Here is a 16431-nt window from a genome sequence, read left to right as displayed (position 1 = left end):
ACTTCTTCAGTGATGAACTAGGATATGGAAGTGTGCACCGAATAAACCCTTTGCTTCCCAAGTTGCTTTTGGTCCTGGCGTTTCAACCCAGCAGTAGTAACCCTTACTAAGACACATATGCATTCCCATTTGCAGGTCAGTCCGCCTTTCCCTTTGGCACAAGAAACAGCGCCTCCTGCTGGGACCTCCTTCCCCTGCATGTATACAGCCCTGGTCCTACAGTCCTCCCCTTAAAACCTCAGCCAGCAGAAGAGGAAGTCCTCCCAGCCCAACCAGGAAATGACAGAGCCGGGAAGGTGTTGCTTATCCTTCCCCAGTGTCGGAAAATGCAGGCTCACAGGAAGCATCGACTGAACAGGGACAGGGCCGATGACAGAAACAAGATGCTTCTCCACAAGCGGCAGGGTCGGGGGCTGCTGGGCAAGCAAGATGGAAGTAGAGAAGGAACGCAACGCAGCAGCCACAGAACAGCAGCACTCGGGCCACATGCAGGCAAAACCATCCTCATCCTACATCACCAACCCACCACCCGGCAAGGCTGCAGGCTCCTTCCTTCCTGGTGGGTACCTGGGACACAGATCTCCCAGGTTGGGAGGGGAGGTCAGGAGGGATGAGCCACAGAGGCATCATCAGGTCAAGACGGGCCTTTCCCAAGGTAGTTCAAGTTTGCTACTATCCAGGCATGCTAGTCAAAATGTAGCAGACTAAAGAATGGGCCAGTAGCACCCAATGGAAGCAGTAAGCTCCGGTTGGCCGGGAACCTGTACTCATGAAGAAGAGGTTCAGGGCTTTTCTTGCTGACACTCTTGGCACTGGCTAAAGAAGTCCCAGCAATTCAAACCCTTGGTACCAAGAAGATAAAGGAAGATGTTACACCCCAGGACAGAAGGAGCCTGTGTTGCCACAAGGTAAACCCAGAGCTCATGCATGCATTACACTGACCAGGGAGAGAGCCAGATACAGATAGATATATAGGGGAGGCTGCCACATGACTTCCTGAAGATCCAGGAACCCCCTACGTGTGCCTCAAAGCCAGAGCAGAAAAGGGCACGTAGCAGATGGAAGTCATTCCTCTTGGCCTCTCCCCAGCCCTGTAATGGATGCGCGGCTCCCATGGCAAAGGCAGGAGGACATGGAAAGGATCAGTGCAGTGTATACCTTCCAGAACGGTCAACCATGCAGAGTGATGGGAGAGTCCGATAGAGTTACCCGCCAAGCACGTGTACTCCCCCGCATCCTCAAAGGAGACATTTCGTAAATGGAGCACCTCCATCTCCTTGTCGGTGGTATTAACTCCAGCAGTCTAGAAGAGACAACGGAGGCAAAATGGACACGCACAGGGCATGAGACCTCAGAGAGGCAGAGGAACAGAGGGGACAGAGGAGGGGACCAAAACCAGAGGAAGAAACGCTCCCCAGCATCTCCTTCGCAACAAGGCAAAAAACCACCAGGCAGCAGACCTGTTAGAGGAAAAGAGTCAGGCCCCGAGGGAGGCGCTCCTGCAGACCTGAGAAGGCGACGCACGGATGGCTGGTTACGACCCTTCACCTGGCAGCCACCGGCCCAGCCAAGCATGCGGGCGGTGGGCAGCATGGAGAAATGGGGCCTGGCAGGTGGGGGGCTGTTTGGTTTTAGGTAAAGAGAGTCAGTGGGGACAGATGGACAGGGAAAGAAAGGCAGTAACCCCCCCAACACACACACACACACACACACACACACACACACACACACACACACACACACTCTGCAGATGCAGGTCTGAAAGAGAATACCTGGTCCCTCCTCCTCACCACTGTTTAAGACTTCAGTCTAAAGTATCATTCCTAATGCATGGACAGGACGAGCATAAGTACACACACACACACACACACACACACACACACACACACACACACACACACAGAGAGAGAGAGAGAGAGAGAGAGAGAGAGAGAGAGAGAGAACATACATAAGGCACAAAGGGAGCCATAGTACCAAACCAAAGCAGCCTCCCAAGCCAGGGATTTTTCCATGGCTCTGGGCATTAGGAACACGGTAGGAGAAAGGTAGAGTTGGTGCTGGCTTCCCAACTTGCCCCAGCAGTGTGGGGTCTACATCAAGTACCCAGTCTAGGGTCCCGTCCATCTCCCCATTACCTTTTGCCACAGGTCTGGTGACAGTGAGCCACGCAGACTGGTTAGCTTCACCAATATAATTGGAAACCTTACACACATATTCCCCGCTCTGCGCCTCTGTCACATTGAACAGGGTCAGCACCTCCGCATCCGAGCTATTAATCCCCGAATGCTGGAACAAACCAACGACACACCAGTCAGTTGGGCAAACACTGAGATGTGGCCACACTATGTTCCCGGGGTCCCTTTCAGGCAGGCGCAAGGAGCCAAGGTAAGGGAGACACTGAGACCTACCATCTTCTCTTCTGAGTGAGACAAAAATAAACCACTAATACAAAAACAGAAGGGGAAGCAGGGAGGGGGAAGGAAGAAGAAAAAGGGAAACGGAAAGAGGAAAAGGAGAGGAAGGAAGGGGAAGGAGGGGCCAGTGTCCCAAAGCAAATAATCTGTGTGTGTTAAACTTCCGCTCCCAGACCAGGGTGGGGACTTGTAATTGGAGACAGAGCTCCAAGGCCCAGAGCTAGAGCCGGCCCCCTTTCTTCCAGAATATTGTCAGCACCAGTGGCAAAGAAAAGGGACAGCCAGTAAATCTCCTGGACAGCCAAGGCAGGGGAGGAGGAGGTCTAACGTCTGGTTATTCCTGCGGCCAGATCCACTGGAGACTTAGCCAATTACCTCCCTGGATTAATGGAGCATTCAGGGACTATGAGAGTCTGGGAGTGAGAGGAAAAAGGGAAGAAAATGCCATTACTCCTCAAACGGCTTAGAATTTATAGGTGGCCGTTACTTGTCCAACTGTTTAAACCACGCCCTTATCATTGACCTTGTTTGTAACTTAGAAAACAAGCAGGACTGACTGGGAAACATTTGTTGGTGAAAGGCTGTGGTGCTAGGCACAAGCAAGCGAGAGTCTCAAGTATCATTCCTGCAAGGCAGGCAGACGGATCCAAGATCCCGAATCACTCTCAAGGCTCTTTAGAAGCCAGCAACGATTATCACCCACCCCCACCCTCTGCTCCCAGCTCATCCCCACCTTCTGCGGTCACCAGCCTGTGGCTAGCTCCCTACCAAGATGGAGTATGTGCCTTATGGGGAAGGCTGAGCCCTAATCCCAGGCATTGAGCCCCAGAGGACATCTGGTCACCTTCCCAGCACACTGGCCAGGAATGAGGCTAAGATTACCTTCAGGATCTGGACATACGGCAGGTTGTCTGGGCCGATCTTACTTCCATTCACCTCAATGTGCTTCAGCCACTGGATGTGAGGCTGTGGATCACTGTACACCTTACACATGAACTCCACGTTGCTGCCCAGGGCTACTGTCTTGTTGGCAGGTAACCCTGCCTGAAGGATGGGCCGGTGAGGAGATCGCTCTGCAGAGAAAGGGAGAGGATGGGCGTGCTAGACTCGTCAATGGTCTGTCTGGTCCTGGCTGGGATGCTGGGATGCTGGGATGCTGGCAGAGGTAAGGTCTACCTGGGTTCTCCGGCATCCTTTCCAGTGCCCCTGGTAAACTCCAGTCCCTTGAACCTGGTTTCAGAGAAGGGACACCATCTCCTCCAGTCCTGCACCCACATTTTCAGGCACGACCAAGTCTCTTGTCTAAGCGGAGATACCCCCCCCCCCCCCCCCCCATTCCAATATCTTAGGCCCTCCCCAGATCTTCCGGACCACAATCTTCTTCCTGAACGACATCAATGCCAAGGCAGGTGGTGGCTCTGAGGCTCTGGGCCATACACGATCCGGAGCAGAAGACCCACAACCTTTACGATCACAGCCTTGAGACAAACAACAGACTGTTCTTCCTGTCTCCCGAAATGCTTGGGATTCTACATTCAAAGGCGCTTGACCTCTGCACCTCTGTATGAGCACTTGGCCTACAGCTACTCTAATTATGCCTACACCGTAAGGATACAAAGGGCAAAATTCAGGGCATGAACCTAAGGATCCTGGTATGTTAGCGGTGTTTATTAAGCAACAACTGCTATTATGCTACATTTCTCATCACTGCACCAAGCTATGTCTTTCAAGACATGTATCATAATAGCAGTGACTGCCTAATGAACAAATAAAAAACAGAGAGCCAGGAATGGGAGCACACGCCTTTAATCCCAGCACTCAAGAGGCAAGGCAGGCAGGCAGACCTCAAGTGAGTTCAAGGTCAGCCTGGTCTACATGGCAAGTTCCAGGACAGCCAGGGATGCACAGACCCAGTCCCAAATAAATGAATGAATGAATAAAGATTATTCATTTATTCATTCATTATGTATACAGTGTTCTGCCTGCATGCCAGAAGAGGGTGCCAGATCTCATTATAGATGGTTGTGAGCCACCATGTGGTTGCTGGGAATTGAACTCAGGACCTCTGGAAGAGCAGCCAGTGCTCTTAACCTCATGAATGAATAAATAAAAGAACAGAAAGAAGAAAAAAAAAGTGAGGCTTAAGGCCCATGCCTGAAATCCTAGCACTTGAGAGGTTGGAGAGCAGGAGGATTACCATGAGTTCAAGGTCAGGCTGCACAACACAGTGAGTTCCAAAGCAGCCTGGGCTTGAAGTCTGAGACTGCATCTCAAATTGGAAGGAAGAGGCGGAGGGAGGGAGGAAAAGTGAGGCTCAAAGTGGGAAGCACAGTGCCAAACGTCTGGATTCCACCCCTAGGGCCTGAGACTCCGCGGCCGCCTCTCCCTACCCCGCCCTCCTCCCGACCCTCAGCCTCGGCCTTCTTACCTACAACATCAAGCTGGTAGGTGTGGTTAATGCTGCCATACTCATTCTCCACGATGCAGGTGTAGTTGCCCTTGTCGGAGGGCACCACCGAGTCCATTATGATGCTCCAGGTGGCATAGCGAACCTGTAGGGCACAGCCAAGGAAGGGGCTTTGTTGAGCGTCTGGGGAAAGGTGCACAGGAGAGCAGGTAGCACGTGGCCATTGCTGCAGTGCTCGCCAAAACAAACCCTGGAGGGACTAGCTCTCGGCGGAGTCATCACGCTCGGAACACACCCCGCAATCTAAACTAGCATGGTGTGAAGACGCTGGACACCTCCTCGGTAGCATTCCGAAGCAGCCATGATCCGGACAAAGGTGCCTTTGGCACAGTCTCCTAAACTCCCTGGGAATCCTCTCCACATCCATCAGTTTCATCCCTATGCCTGATGTGGCTCTCCTGCTACTCTGGACACCGAGTTTCAAAAGCTGTCTCCTCAGGGTCGGCAGGATCGGTGGACAAAGACACGTGCCACCAAGCCTGGGCAAGTTTGATTCCTAGGACCCACGCCGTGGAATGAGGCAACCAGGTCCCAAAATCTGTCCTGAGATGGCCAAATGCACATCACTGCTTGCACACAAGACAAAAGTGCAATTCAAACAGAAAACCCTCTCTCTTCTTCCAGCTGACTCGCGTGGCCGGATCTGTGCTCAGCCTCCCTTCTGCTCTTCCTCCGAGGCACTAACTGAACAGTGGTTCACCACAGTTGTCCTTTTTGACATCTGCCTTCTTAGTAGGCTACAAAATCCTCACAGGCCAGAATGCTGGCCTGTCCCAGCTGAAGCACAGCAACGTGTGAACAGTAAGTTCTTGGTAAGTTAAGAAGGGGAGCTTTCCCGTAGTCCTTTAGAAAAGAAAAGAGGATCCAGGAGTGGTGGCGCACGCCTTTGATCCTAGCATTCAGGAGGCAGAGCGGGCTGAGTTCCAGGACAGCCTGATCTACCCAGCAAGTTCCAGCACAGCCAGGGCTACACAGAAAAACCCTGGCTTCAAAACGAAACAAAAACAACAACAACCTAAATAGACAATCAAGTAAATAATAAAAAAAAGAAAAGGGTTGGAGAGATGGCTCAGAGGTTAAGAGCACTGACTGCTCTTCCAAAGGTCCTGAGTTCAATTCCTAGCACCCACATGGTGGCTCACAACCATCTGTAATGAGATCTGGCGCCCTCTTCTGGCCTGCAGTCATACATGCTGTATACATAATAAATAAATCTTGAAAAAAAAAAAAGAAAGAAAAAGAGCTATTGTTGCTTTTAAGTGTGTGTATATGTACACTTATATGTGCATGTACATATGTAAGTGTGGGCGCCCACAGAAGACCTGCAGCTGGAGTTGTAGGTGGTTGTGAGTTGCCTGATGTGGGAACCAGACTCTGGTCTTCTGGAAGAGTGATATATGCCTATCCACTAAGCTGTCTCTCCAGCCAGCTCCTCCCTCTGCTTTTCTTTCTCATACAAGAGCAATGAGAAGCCATGTGTGGTGGCACTTAGGACCTAAGACCGGAGGACTGGAGTTCCAGGCCAGCCTGGTTAGATGGGGAAGAAACAGTCTCCAAAAAGTCAGAAGGAATGAGAAAGAGACTCCAGGTGAGATGGGACCTATTTGGGACCTTGGGGATCATCAGGTCTCCGAGGAAGAGAGTCTCACTGAACTCTCCAGTTCTCATGGAAGCAGCTTATCAGCATAGGAAATGCTTAACGGTGTCCATGAGCTACACGAACGCTCTCACATGCTGTATTTCTTGGCAGAGGTCCAGTGAGTTTATTGTTCTCACATTCTCTTGTGGGGAGGTGACTGGTTTTCCCTTTTAGGACTTGGGGGTTGAGGACGTGACTCAAAGTGGGCTTAGCATGTAGAAAGAAAAGGCGGGGGGGGGGGTGGGTGGGCTATACACACTGACAGCTTAAAACAAACCTACAAGCCAGGCGGTGTTGGTGCATGCCTATAATCCCAGCACTTGGGAGGCAGAGGCAGGTGGATCTCTGTGAGTTCGAGGCCAGTCTGGGCTACAGAGCTAGTCCAGGACAGGCTCCAAAGCTACAGAGAAACCCTGTCTCGAAAAAACAAAAAAAAAGAAACATACCTACACTCTTTTATCTAATAATTTCATTTCCAGTAATCTGTCCGGAGAAAAGTCCTTTAAGATGCCAGGCATGGTGGCACACACATTTCTTTAATCCTAACACTCAGGAGGCAGAGGCAGGTAGATCTGTCTGAGTCTGGGACAGCCTGCATACTGAGTTCCAGGCCAACCAGAGCTAAGGAGTGAGACCCTGTCTCAAAAGCCAAAGAAGGAAAGGAGGGAGCCAGGAGCTAACTGGCTGGTGAGGTGGCTCAGTGGGTAAAAGGGTTTGCCACCAAGCCTGACACCTGAGTCTGTCCTTCAGGACCCACATCGTTGAAAGAGAAAACTGACTCCTCCAAGTTTCCCTCTGATTTCCCATATTCATAGCCGCCCCCACAAATAAAAATTTTAAAGTAATAAAAAAAAATCAAAACACTGCAGTTCCAAGGGGATCTGACACCCTCTTTAGACCTTTGTAGGCATTAGGCACACGTTTGGTGCACACACATATATCAGATGAAACAATCGTAGATACATATAATCCCAGCACTCAGGTGGCAGAGGCAGGCGGATCTCTGAGATGGAGGCCAGCCTGGGTTACAGAAGGAGTTCTAAGACAGCCAGGGCTATACACAGAAACCCTGTCTAGAACTGCCCCCCCCCCCAACCCAAGGCAACTAAAACAACAAAATAATCAAGGTATTTAATACAGGTTTCCCAACCCAGCCCTCCATCCGGTGTCTCCCTCTAACTTTTCTTGGATATGTACACACACGTACCTTATAGCCTCCAATCCGGTGGTCAGGTTTGAATTCTTTGCCGTTTTTCAACCAGCGCAGGGTGGGATTGGGTGTTCCACTGGACGGACACTTGAACTTTACCGTCTTGGCTGCCGGCACCGCATGCAGTTTCTTCTCCATCTTTTCTGGGGATGTCCAGTATGGGGCGACAGCTGTCCAGGAAAAGCCAAGGGAGACAGATGAGGGGAGCGGGTACGGTCAGGCTCAGAAGCAAGGGCCCAGGCAGGACCACACGTACCCCATCTTCTCTCTGCCATCTAGAGGGGCAGCAGCCAGGCACCGAGGCCCACAGGCCCTTTGAGCCTCTCTCTCTCCTCCCATTTAGGCAGGCCTTCCCCTAACTCTCAACTCCCACGTCTCACAGGCAGTAAATAAGGAAGAAAACAGTGTCTCACGCCTACGGTTTGGTTTGGTGTTGTCCGTCTCTTTCTCCTCTGAAGAGGAGTCATCTTCATCATCGTCATCCTCTGAGGAGGGAAGCGCATCTGTGAGAAGGGAGTGGGGGGGGGGGGCGCTGAGGTACTTCTGAGCATTTCCAGATGGTCATCGAACAGAAGTCACCTCATCAGGACCAGCTCGGTGCAGTCACGGACAACACACCCATCCATCCCGTAAGGACTCCCAACCTTCCCAGATTTTGCCTCAGTGACAGTCTGCGTTTAAGAACCGCACGCTCCAGCGCTCATCCTGGCCCAAGGCACTGCCTTCTGCCTCCAAGTCCAGATGGCTCCAGCTGGGCCAGCAATGCTTTTTTCCAAATGTATTTAATTCCAGCCCATACACCCAGGCCTTTCAGCTAACAGTACCACCTGGGTACCCACGACAGCAGCTGAGGAATCGGTATTCTTTGGACGTAAACCACTGAGAAACTCAGGCAGGTCTAGACACTCTGGGCCTTGGAGCTACTTCTAAAACCATAAGATGGATAGCTTGCCCTCAGGATCCTCTAGTTTAGATCTGCTGAGGGCTGGGAGCTGCGTGCTTCTCTCTCTCCCCCACCCCCCACCCCTGCTCCAAAAGATTTCTTTTTAATTTATGTGGATGTATGCGAGCCTGAATGAATATGTACCAAGTGCATGCAGGAGCCCAAAGGGGCCAGAAGGTGTTGGGTCCCCCAAGAACTGAAGCCACAGCTGTGAGCACACTGTGGGTGTTGGGAACCAAAGCCAGGTCCCCTGCAAGAGTATCAAGCGACCTTCACAGCTGAACCATCTCTCTAGTCCCAGAGCTGTCCTTTTAATAGTTGTTTTAAGCCAGGGTCTCACAATGTAGAGATGTAGACCAAGTTGGCTTCAAACTCAGAGAGATCCTCTGGAGTGCTCTGATTAAAGGTGTGCACCACTATGCCCGCCTACAACTGCCCTCCCTCCCCAACTGGGAGGCACGCCATTTAAAAACAGGCTGGGTGTGGTGGAGCACACTTTTAATCCCAGCACTGGGGAGGTAGAAGCAGGTGTATCTCTGTTAAGTTCGTGGCCAGCCTGGTCTATATAGTGAGTTCCAGGACAGCCAGGGCTGTGTAGAGAGATCCTATCTCCAAAAAAAATAAAATAAAATAAAATAAAATAAAAGGCTAGTTATCCATTCACCAGAGGTCTCTCTATTCCCCCTTGCCACGCTTTGGGGCCAGGGAAACATGTTCCTCAACGGGGGACAAGTTCTAAATGATGCCTGGGAGAAAGTACCAAGCCACATCTTGGCATCAGGAAAGCTCCAGCTTTTCTTTCTCGGATCCTGGTCTTGAAGCATATTCCCAACAATAAGAGCTCCAGGCTTGCCTGGCTGCACTCATAACATCCCATAAGCTGGACAACAGGTGTCTTTTTCTCCACAAAGCCGGGACATGGCAGTGTACCTGAGTCCTTCCTACCACAGCAGGAACCTCACCATATGTTCTCAGGCTCCAATCACTAACCCCAGGCCCTGATAAGATGAAGCTGGCTGAGCCCCACTGAGCAGGAACGGGCATGCTGTGGTGGGAAAATCACACCACAGCAGCCCCAGGTCACTGGCCCGGCATCTGCCCTACCTGGTCAACCTCTTGAGAGCTAAGCCACGCAGCGGGCAAGGAGCAATGTTAGTGGGCGCCAGTTCCAAAGCAGAGTAGGGGCAGATCATGGAAGGGAAGGAAGTTACCTCCCTTTAACACGAGCAAATAAAGTGGAAGGAGTGCACGGGGAGAGAGGGCTTTGCTACCAACCTGAGACATTGACGGAGAAGTAGGTGGTGTCGCTGCCAGTGGGGCTGCTGGTCACACAAGCATAGAGGCCGGAGTCGGCCGGGATGGAATCCCGCACCTCCACCTCCTCCCCTGTGATGCGGGTACGGTTGCTCTCCACCAGCTGCACCCCGTCCCGCAGCCAGTTGATGCTCTGCACATCATCCCGCAGCCGGCAGCGAAGCTGGAGCAGGTCACCAGGGTGGACCAGGAGAGACTCCACTTCCACAGGGACTCCCCAGGGCTGAGCTGCAGCCACCCAGAGGGGCCAGGAAGAAGAGCCAAGTTGGGGGGGGGCGGGGGAAGGAGGAGGAGAGAGAAAGGGAGTTAGGTGAGCCACAGGGTACTGCACTGTCCCGGGCCTCCATGGAGGCCACAGAGCTGGGGACGGGACTATGGACCGGGTGGGAAATGAGGGGCAACCTGAGACCCCAGCTCTCCTCCTCCTCCTCCACCCCACTTCTTCGTGAGTCAAGGAAGAAAGAGGCCAAGTTAGGAAGCAGCTGAGGCAGCATTAAGCAGTGTTTGTCTCGACTTCCTGCTATCTGACGGGGCGAGGTTTTCCTGTATCCCAAATGCCCCCTTCCCCATACACAGCTCCTCCGTTCTTTGCCAAGAACAGCCACTTCCCACCGGGACACCCCATTTCTTGTTAGCCCCGTCAGCTCCGTCAGCTTCGCCTCTTCCCCTAGCAAATAAACCCAACGCATCAACAAACCCAGCAGCACGTCCGCCCAAGTCCGACTGGGACTCTGGGCACACATGACTCAGCGAGGGTGGGGGCCTGGCCCTCCAGGAACACAGATGCACGTGTGGGAGGGACAGCCAAGGAGAGGTCAGCTCAGGGGAGCCTCCAGAGAACAGGTGTCGGGGCCCCAGGCCTGCAGCTGCCACAACAGCACATTTGCTCTGGCAGCAGACCCGGTACATATAAACCCTTTCTTGCCCGTCCGCTGGCTGCCTGGGCTCACCATCTCCTGCAACCCACCTTCCTCCTGGAGGTACACAGTGTCACCCTGTGGGGACGGGGGTGGGCTGGGGAGGGGAGCAGAATGGCTCCCAAATGCTCAAACGTTTGAATGTTTGGTCTCTGGTTGGCAGAACTGTTCTGGGAAGGATTAGGAGGCTTGAGCTTGTTGGAAGGGGTGTGTCACTGGGGGTGGGCTTTGAGGCTTCAAAAGCCCAAGCCGGTGCCAGTCTCTCTCAGTCAGTCAGTCTGTCTGTCTGTCAGTCTGTCTCTCCCTCCCTCCCTCCCTCCGACTTGTGGATAAGATGTAAGCTCTCAGCTACTGCTCCAGCGCCATGCCTGCCTGCCTGCCGCCACACTCACCACCTAGATGGTCATGGATTCACCTGAAACTGTAAGCAAGCCCCAAATTAAATGCTTTCTTTTTATAAGTTGTCTCTTCACAGTAAGAGAAAAGTAGCTAAGACACACACACACACACACACACCTAAGCATCCCAGGCAGAAGTGCTAGAACTACCCCGAAGACCTGATGTTATGGAGAAGTGTATGACGTAGATGAGCAGGAAAACCTGTATTCTTGGCACTCCTAATAGCCAGCCACACTGGCCGAATAAATCCCTTTGCTAAGGAGGAAGCAAGGAGGCTTCTGTTCCTTTTGTATGTTCAAATGTATGACTGGCCTCTTCCTCCACAAGAATGTACCAGGTGCCCCCTCATGGCTGCCACCGGCCGTGGCTCAAGTGGACTTGGTCGCAGGTGCCTGAGACTCTGGAAGAGCATGTTCCCTCAGCTCCTGCTCTGACCCCATCCTTTGCTCCTCTCTCTAGGTACTCACCAGTGTTCAGACTGGCAGGTACCTCCTCCTGGAAGCCAGTTCTCACCACCATCTGGTGAGAGGATGGAATGGGTCACCACCAAGAGTTGCCCAATTAACTACTCGTGGACCCAATGACATGGACAGTCTCCCTATTGTCTTTCTTCCTGAATTCCTTTTCTTTGCCTTTTAAACTCCATCCATGTCTTTAGTTTTCTGAGGCAGGCACGTGCTATGTATCCTAAACTAATGCCAAACTTGTGATCATCCTGTTTCTGCCTCTGCCATGTAGGGATTTGGAGTAGGCACTACCAAATCCAGGCCCCTCCCCCTGCTTTTTTTTTTTTTTTTTAAAGTCAAGGTCTTACTTTGTAGCCTTGGCTGGTCTGGAAGTCACAGATCTACCCTGAGTGCCGGGGTTAAAGGTGTGTATCACCACACCCGGCTTACACCCAGACTTTTATTTTCTGAGACCATCTTACTATACAGCCCAGGGTGTCTTGAACTCACTGTGTAGCACAGACTGGCCCCACCACATCCGACTCCCCGATCCCGACTTTTCTGCAGTGCTGGGGGTGGAACCCAGTGCTTTTGCATATGTTAGACAAACTGGTGCCGCTGCGCTCCAGCACAGCTCCTCATCTCTCTGTTTTAGATGTTTCATTTTTTAACTATGTGTATGTGTTTGTGTCTGTCTGTGGGCGTGCGCATGTGAGTGTGGGTCCCTATGGCGGCCAGAGGCGTCAGATTACCTCAAGCTGGAGTCACAGCCAGTTGTGAGTCACCTGACATGGGTGGTGGGAACCCCGTGGGGATCATCTGAACTTAGTCACAGACCCATCCATCCCTCCAGCTCCTCACTTCTCATTGGAATGACTCTCTTTCTGAAGATTTGTACTAGAAACCTTACTTAGGTGCATGGCAGGCAGGCGGGTAGCACTGGTTTTCTTCCACGGAGCTCACATATTGTTGTTTATCAGCCTGAGGACTCTCCCCTAAATACTGGGCCATCAACAAAGGAAACAAACTACTTTAAAAGAGTCTGGGTACCAGCAGGCGGACACATGTTTATTTTTGTGAATCTGGTCAAGGGGTGCACCACGGACGGCGGAACACGTGGCGGATTGAAAATAGCTGTGGTGGACTATTCCTTCCGTTTCTAACAGTTTAGGGCTTTGGCAAGAGAAGAAAAACAGCTTGGCCTTGACCCTGAAGGAAAACAGCAAGTGCTCCTCTTATTGATCCCATCTCTTTTCCCTCAAGTGATCTCACTGATTAAATATTTTGCTGCTCGGGAGTGGCACCGGCTATTGGTCGACAGTGAACTCAAATTCTCAGACTCGGTCATCAAACAGCCTACTCACACGGGTCCCAGAGACAAGAAGTAGTTCCCAAAGAAACTTGGCAAAGGTGGAATAAAAAGATAGACATCGCTCCCAAGGGAAGGAGCCAGGGATCTGCCCTTTTGCACGGCTCTAACTTCCAGCCAGTGCTGGCAAATGTGGAAGAGACTCATCTCTGGGCTCTTACAAAACCTCCAGGAACCAGCTTTCTTGTTTCCAGGCTGCCTCTTCCCCCTCCTTGAGCCATCCTGGGATAACTTCTGTCAAGTTCACACTCTCCCCACCGCCACACTCTGGTTTACATAGTCTCATCCAGCTGTCCACATCAAAATCTTACCCTGGATATAAAGAAAGACCCAAACCCCCTTGGCCTCCGAGGCGCCTACCAATCCTGTCTTCCCGCTCACAGCAGACATAACCTCTTGCGTTCTCCTGACTCAGATTAGCCACAGTCTGCCACCAGAAGCATCCCAGCAGCGTTTAGTCCACGACAGTGGTTAAGTTTTCATACATATTCGATAGAGACAAAAAAAAAAAAGAAAGAAAGAAAAAGAAAAAAAGAAAGAAAAAAAAAAAGTTACCCCAAGTTTCTCCATCCACAGTTGATGGAATCAGCAAACCCATAGACATGGAAGACAGAGTTAGAAAACCATTCCAAAAATCTAATTTTAGACTATTTTATCTCCCTGCCACAAGAAAATCCATAAGCTATAGAAGTGACCCCTGGTTGGCCTGGTTTCTAGCACCCTAGCTGTCCTGGAATTCATTCACTATGGAGACCAGGCTGGGCCTCGAACTCGGAGAGATCACGTGTCATGTGGGCAAGGTTCTTCGATACCATAATTTTTTGCTCAGTCAGTCTGTCTGTCCGTCCTTCCTTCCTTCCATTTGTTTTGATTTTAGGGACAGAGCTTCCCTGTGTAGCCCTGGCTATCCCAGAACTCGCTCTGTAGACCAGACTGGCCTCTGCTGCCAGAGTGCGGGGGTTAAAGGCGTGTGCCACCACATCCCTGTCTACTTCTTTCTTTTTAATGGCCAAATAGTGTTTTGGTGTATGGTCTATCCCATCCCAGTGACAGCTGGAAGACACTGGGAAGGATTGTCTCTCAGTGATGACAAGTGCCCAAACCATCTCCTAAGACTAGAAAGCAAATGTTTTCATATCACTTAACAGCAGGAACACAGAAATGGGTCTTTTAGACGACTCATAAATCAGCCAAGAGCCTGTAAAGCATTAGTGGCCTTTCTAGTTGATAGCAGAGCCCTTACATATGTTAGGCACTCCATTCACAAAACAGAGATAAAGCCATTTATCGTGGGAGGTAACAGAAAGGTGACCAATTGGACTCTTACCTGTGTTACTGTCCCATAGAGGGGCCCTGACCTTGACTGGTTCCTAGGTAAGGTGGCAAATTGCTCACGAACAACCCATGGCGGTTAAAAGCTGTGGGGCCCGCACTCACGTCTTCCTTTGACAAGAGGTGCTTGTCATTCTTTTTGCCTCCTCTGAGCTGGACTTTTTCAGTCAAGACCAATGGGCTAGAGCTACATGGAGCGGGTGTATCAGTCAATGAGAGACCAGCTCTCTGCTACTTTTATTAAGTATGAAGGATGAAGAAAAGGAGGCCATTGGAGGGCTCGGCCACTGGAAATCAACATTCCAATTCTTGGAGAATGTGACCAACCAAGCAGCCAGATGGTTCAGGGTAAAGGCACTTGCTGCCAAACCTGATAACCCATGTTTGACCCTTAGAAGCCACAGGGCGGGAGAAGAGAGCTCACTCCTGAAAGTTGGCCTCCGATCTTTTTTTTTTTTTTAAGATTTATTTATTTATTATGTATACAGTGCTCTGTCTGCATGTTGCCTGCATGACGGAAGAGGGCGCAAATCTCATTACAGATGGTTGTGAGCCACCATGTGGTTGCTGGGAAATGAACTCAGGACCTCTGGAAGAGCAGCCAGTGCTCTTAACCTCCGAGCCAGCTCTCCAACCCGTGTCCTCTGATCTTAACATATATACAATAAACAAACAAACATAGTCTTTAAAAAAAAAAATTTTTTTGAGACAGGTGTAGTGGATAGCCATCCCAGCATTGGCCTGGAAGTTCCAACCCCCATTGAGGCTTCAGTAATGATCACGCCCACAAGGCGGGGCAGAGGAGGGAGCGGAAGACCGAGGATCAAGAGGAGGTGGCTCTCTTGGTTCTGGGACGCTGGACGCAGGAGGTAGACCGAGCAGAGTTCTCCAGAGAACACCGCCGGACTGTGCTATACCTTTGCCAGACCCTGCAACCTACCCCTTCATTTGTAAGTTACCCTACAAAATAAACCTCCCTTTTAGCTACGTGGAGTGGCCTTAATAACTTCACCAATAGACAGGGTCTCACTGTGTAGTCCTGTCTGGTCTGAAACTCACTATGTAGCTGTGAGCTTCATAAGGTCTGCCTGTCTCTGCTTCTAAGCACAGACATTAAAGGTGTGTCCTTCCAGGCTGATTGAAAAACATTTTAAAGGGGGCTGGAGCAATGGCTCAGAGGTTAAGAGCACCGGCTGCTCTTCCAGAGGACCCAGGTTTGATTCCCAGCACCCACATGGCAGCTCACAATCACCTCTAAGTGCCAGTTCCAGAAGATCCAATGCCCTTTTCTGGCCTCTTCAGACACCAGGCATACATGTGGTGCACAGGAATGCACACGGGCAAAATACACATACCCATAAAAAAATAAAAATAAATAAATCTTAAAAAAAAAACTTTTTTCTTTTACTGTTCTTGTGTGTTTGTTTGTTTGTTTGTTTTGTTGTTGTTTCAAGACAGGGTTTCTCTGTGTAGCCCAGGCTGGCCTCGAACTCACAGAGATCCGCCTGGCTCTGCCTCCTGAGGGCTGGGATTAAAGGCGCGCGCCACCACCGCCCGGCCAAAAATACAACTTTTGAGAATCAAATACAAAGTCATTCCTCAGTGTGTACAATGGGTGGGGATGCTGTGAGGAAATGTTGAGTCAGACCTTTACTTCACGTATCTCACCCTGACAGATGAGACCGGGCACTGTGTCTGGAGGCCTATGATGTCTGGATTGTCAGGGATCCGATGTGAGGCTGATAATGTCTGATGATGAGTCAACAAATAATGTTCACAAATTTGTCTGCAGGTTAAAAACGGAGCTGCAGAGATAGACAGACAGACAGACACAGAGACAGACAGATAAACGGTGCGTGCTGGAGTGGGCAGGTTAGACAGAGCTTGCTGCGAGCATCCTCAAGACAGCTCAAGTTTCAGCCCCAATCCTAAAGCCTGTACATACAACCGTCTAAAAACGTCAGGTGTCCCAGCACCAGGG

At 51.0% G+C, this 16431-nt stretch overlaps 1 protein-coding gene across 9 annotated transcripts in view; it reads right to left on the bottom strand.

Moving 5' to 3' along the window:
• The window catches only part of Fgfr1 (fibroblast growth factor receptor 1), a 57708-nt gene that overhangs the window by 7537 nt on the left and 33740 nt on the right, over positions 1–16431 (bottom strand). For 3 of the 9 annotated variants that reach the window (XM_036209319.1, XM_036209321.1, XM_036209324.1), the window contains exons 3-8: positions 9949–10215; positions 8144–8233; positions 7728–7900; positions 4843–4966; positions 3297–3487; positions 1159–1303 (exon numbers count right to left, since the gene is read on the bottom strand). In XM_036209319.1, coding sequence (XP_036065212.1) covers positions 1159–1303; positions 3297–3487; positions 4843–4966; positions 7728–7900; positions 8144–8233; positions 9949–10215 — 990 coding nt within the window. The remainder of the gene's footprint in view (positions 1–1158; positions 1304–3296; positions 3488–4842; positions 4967–7727; positions 7901–8143; positions 8234–9948; positions 10216–16431) is intronic. The other 6 variants (XM_036209320.1, XM_036209322.1, XM_036209328.1 and 3 more) reach the window with 4 other exon arrangements.

This window comes from Onychomys torridus, chromosome 17 (assembly GCF_903995425.1).
Source record: "Onychomys torridus chromosome 17, mOncTor1.1, whole genome shotgun sequence".
Taxonomy (NCBI): Eukaryota; Metazoa; Chordata; class Mammalia; order Rodentia; family Cricetidae; genus Onychomys; species Onychomys torridus.
The sequence above is the reverse complement of the archived record's forward strand: the minus strand, read 5'-3'. Positions and strand labels throughout refer to the sequence as shown.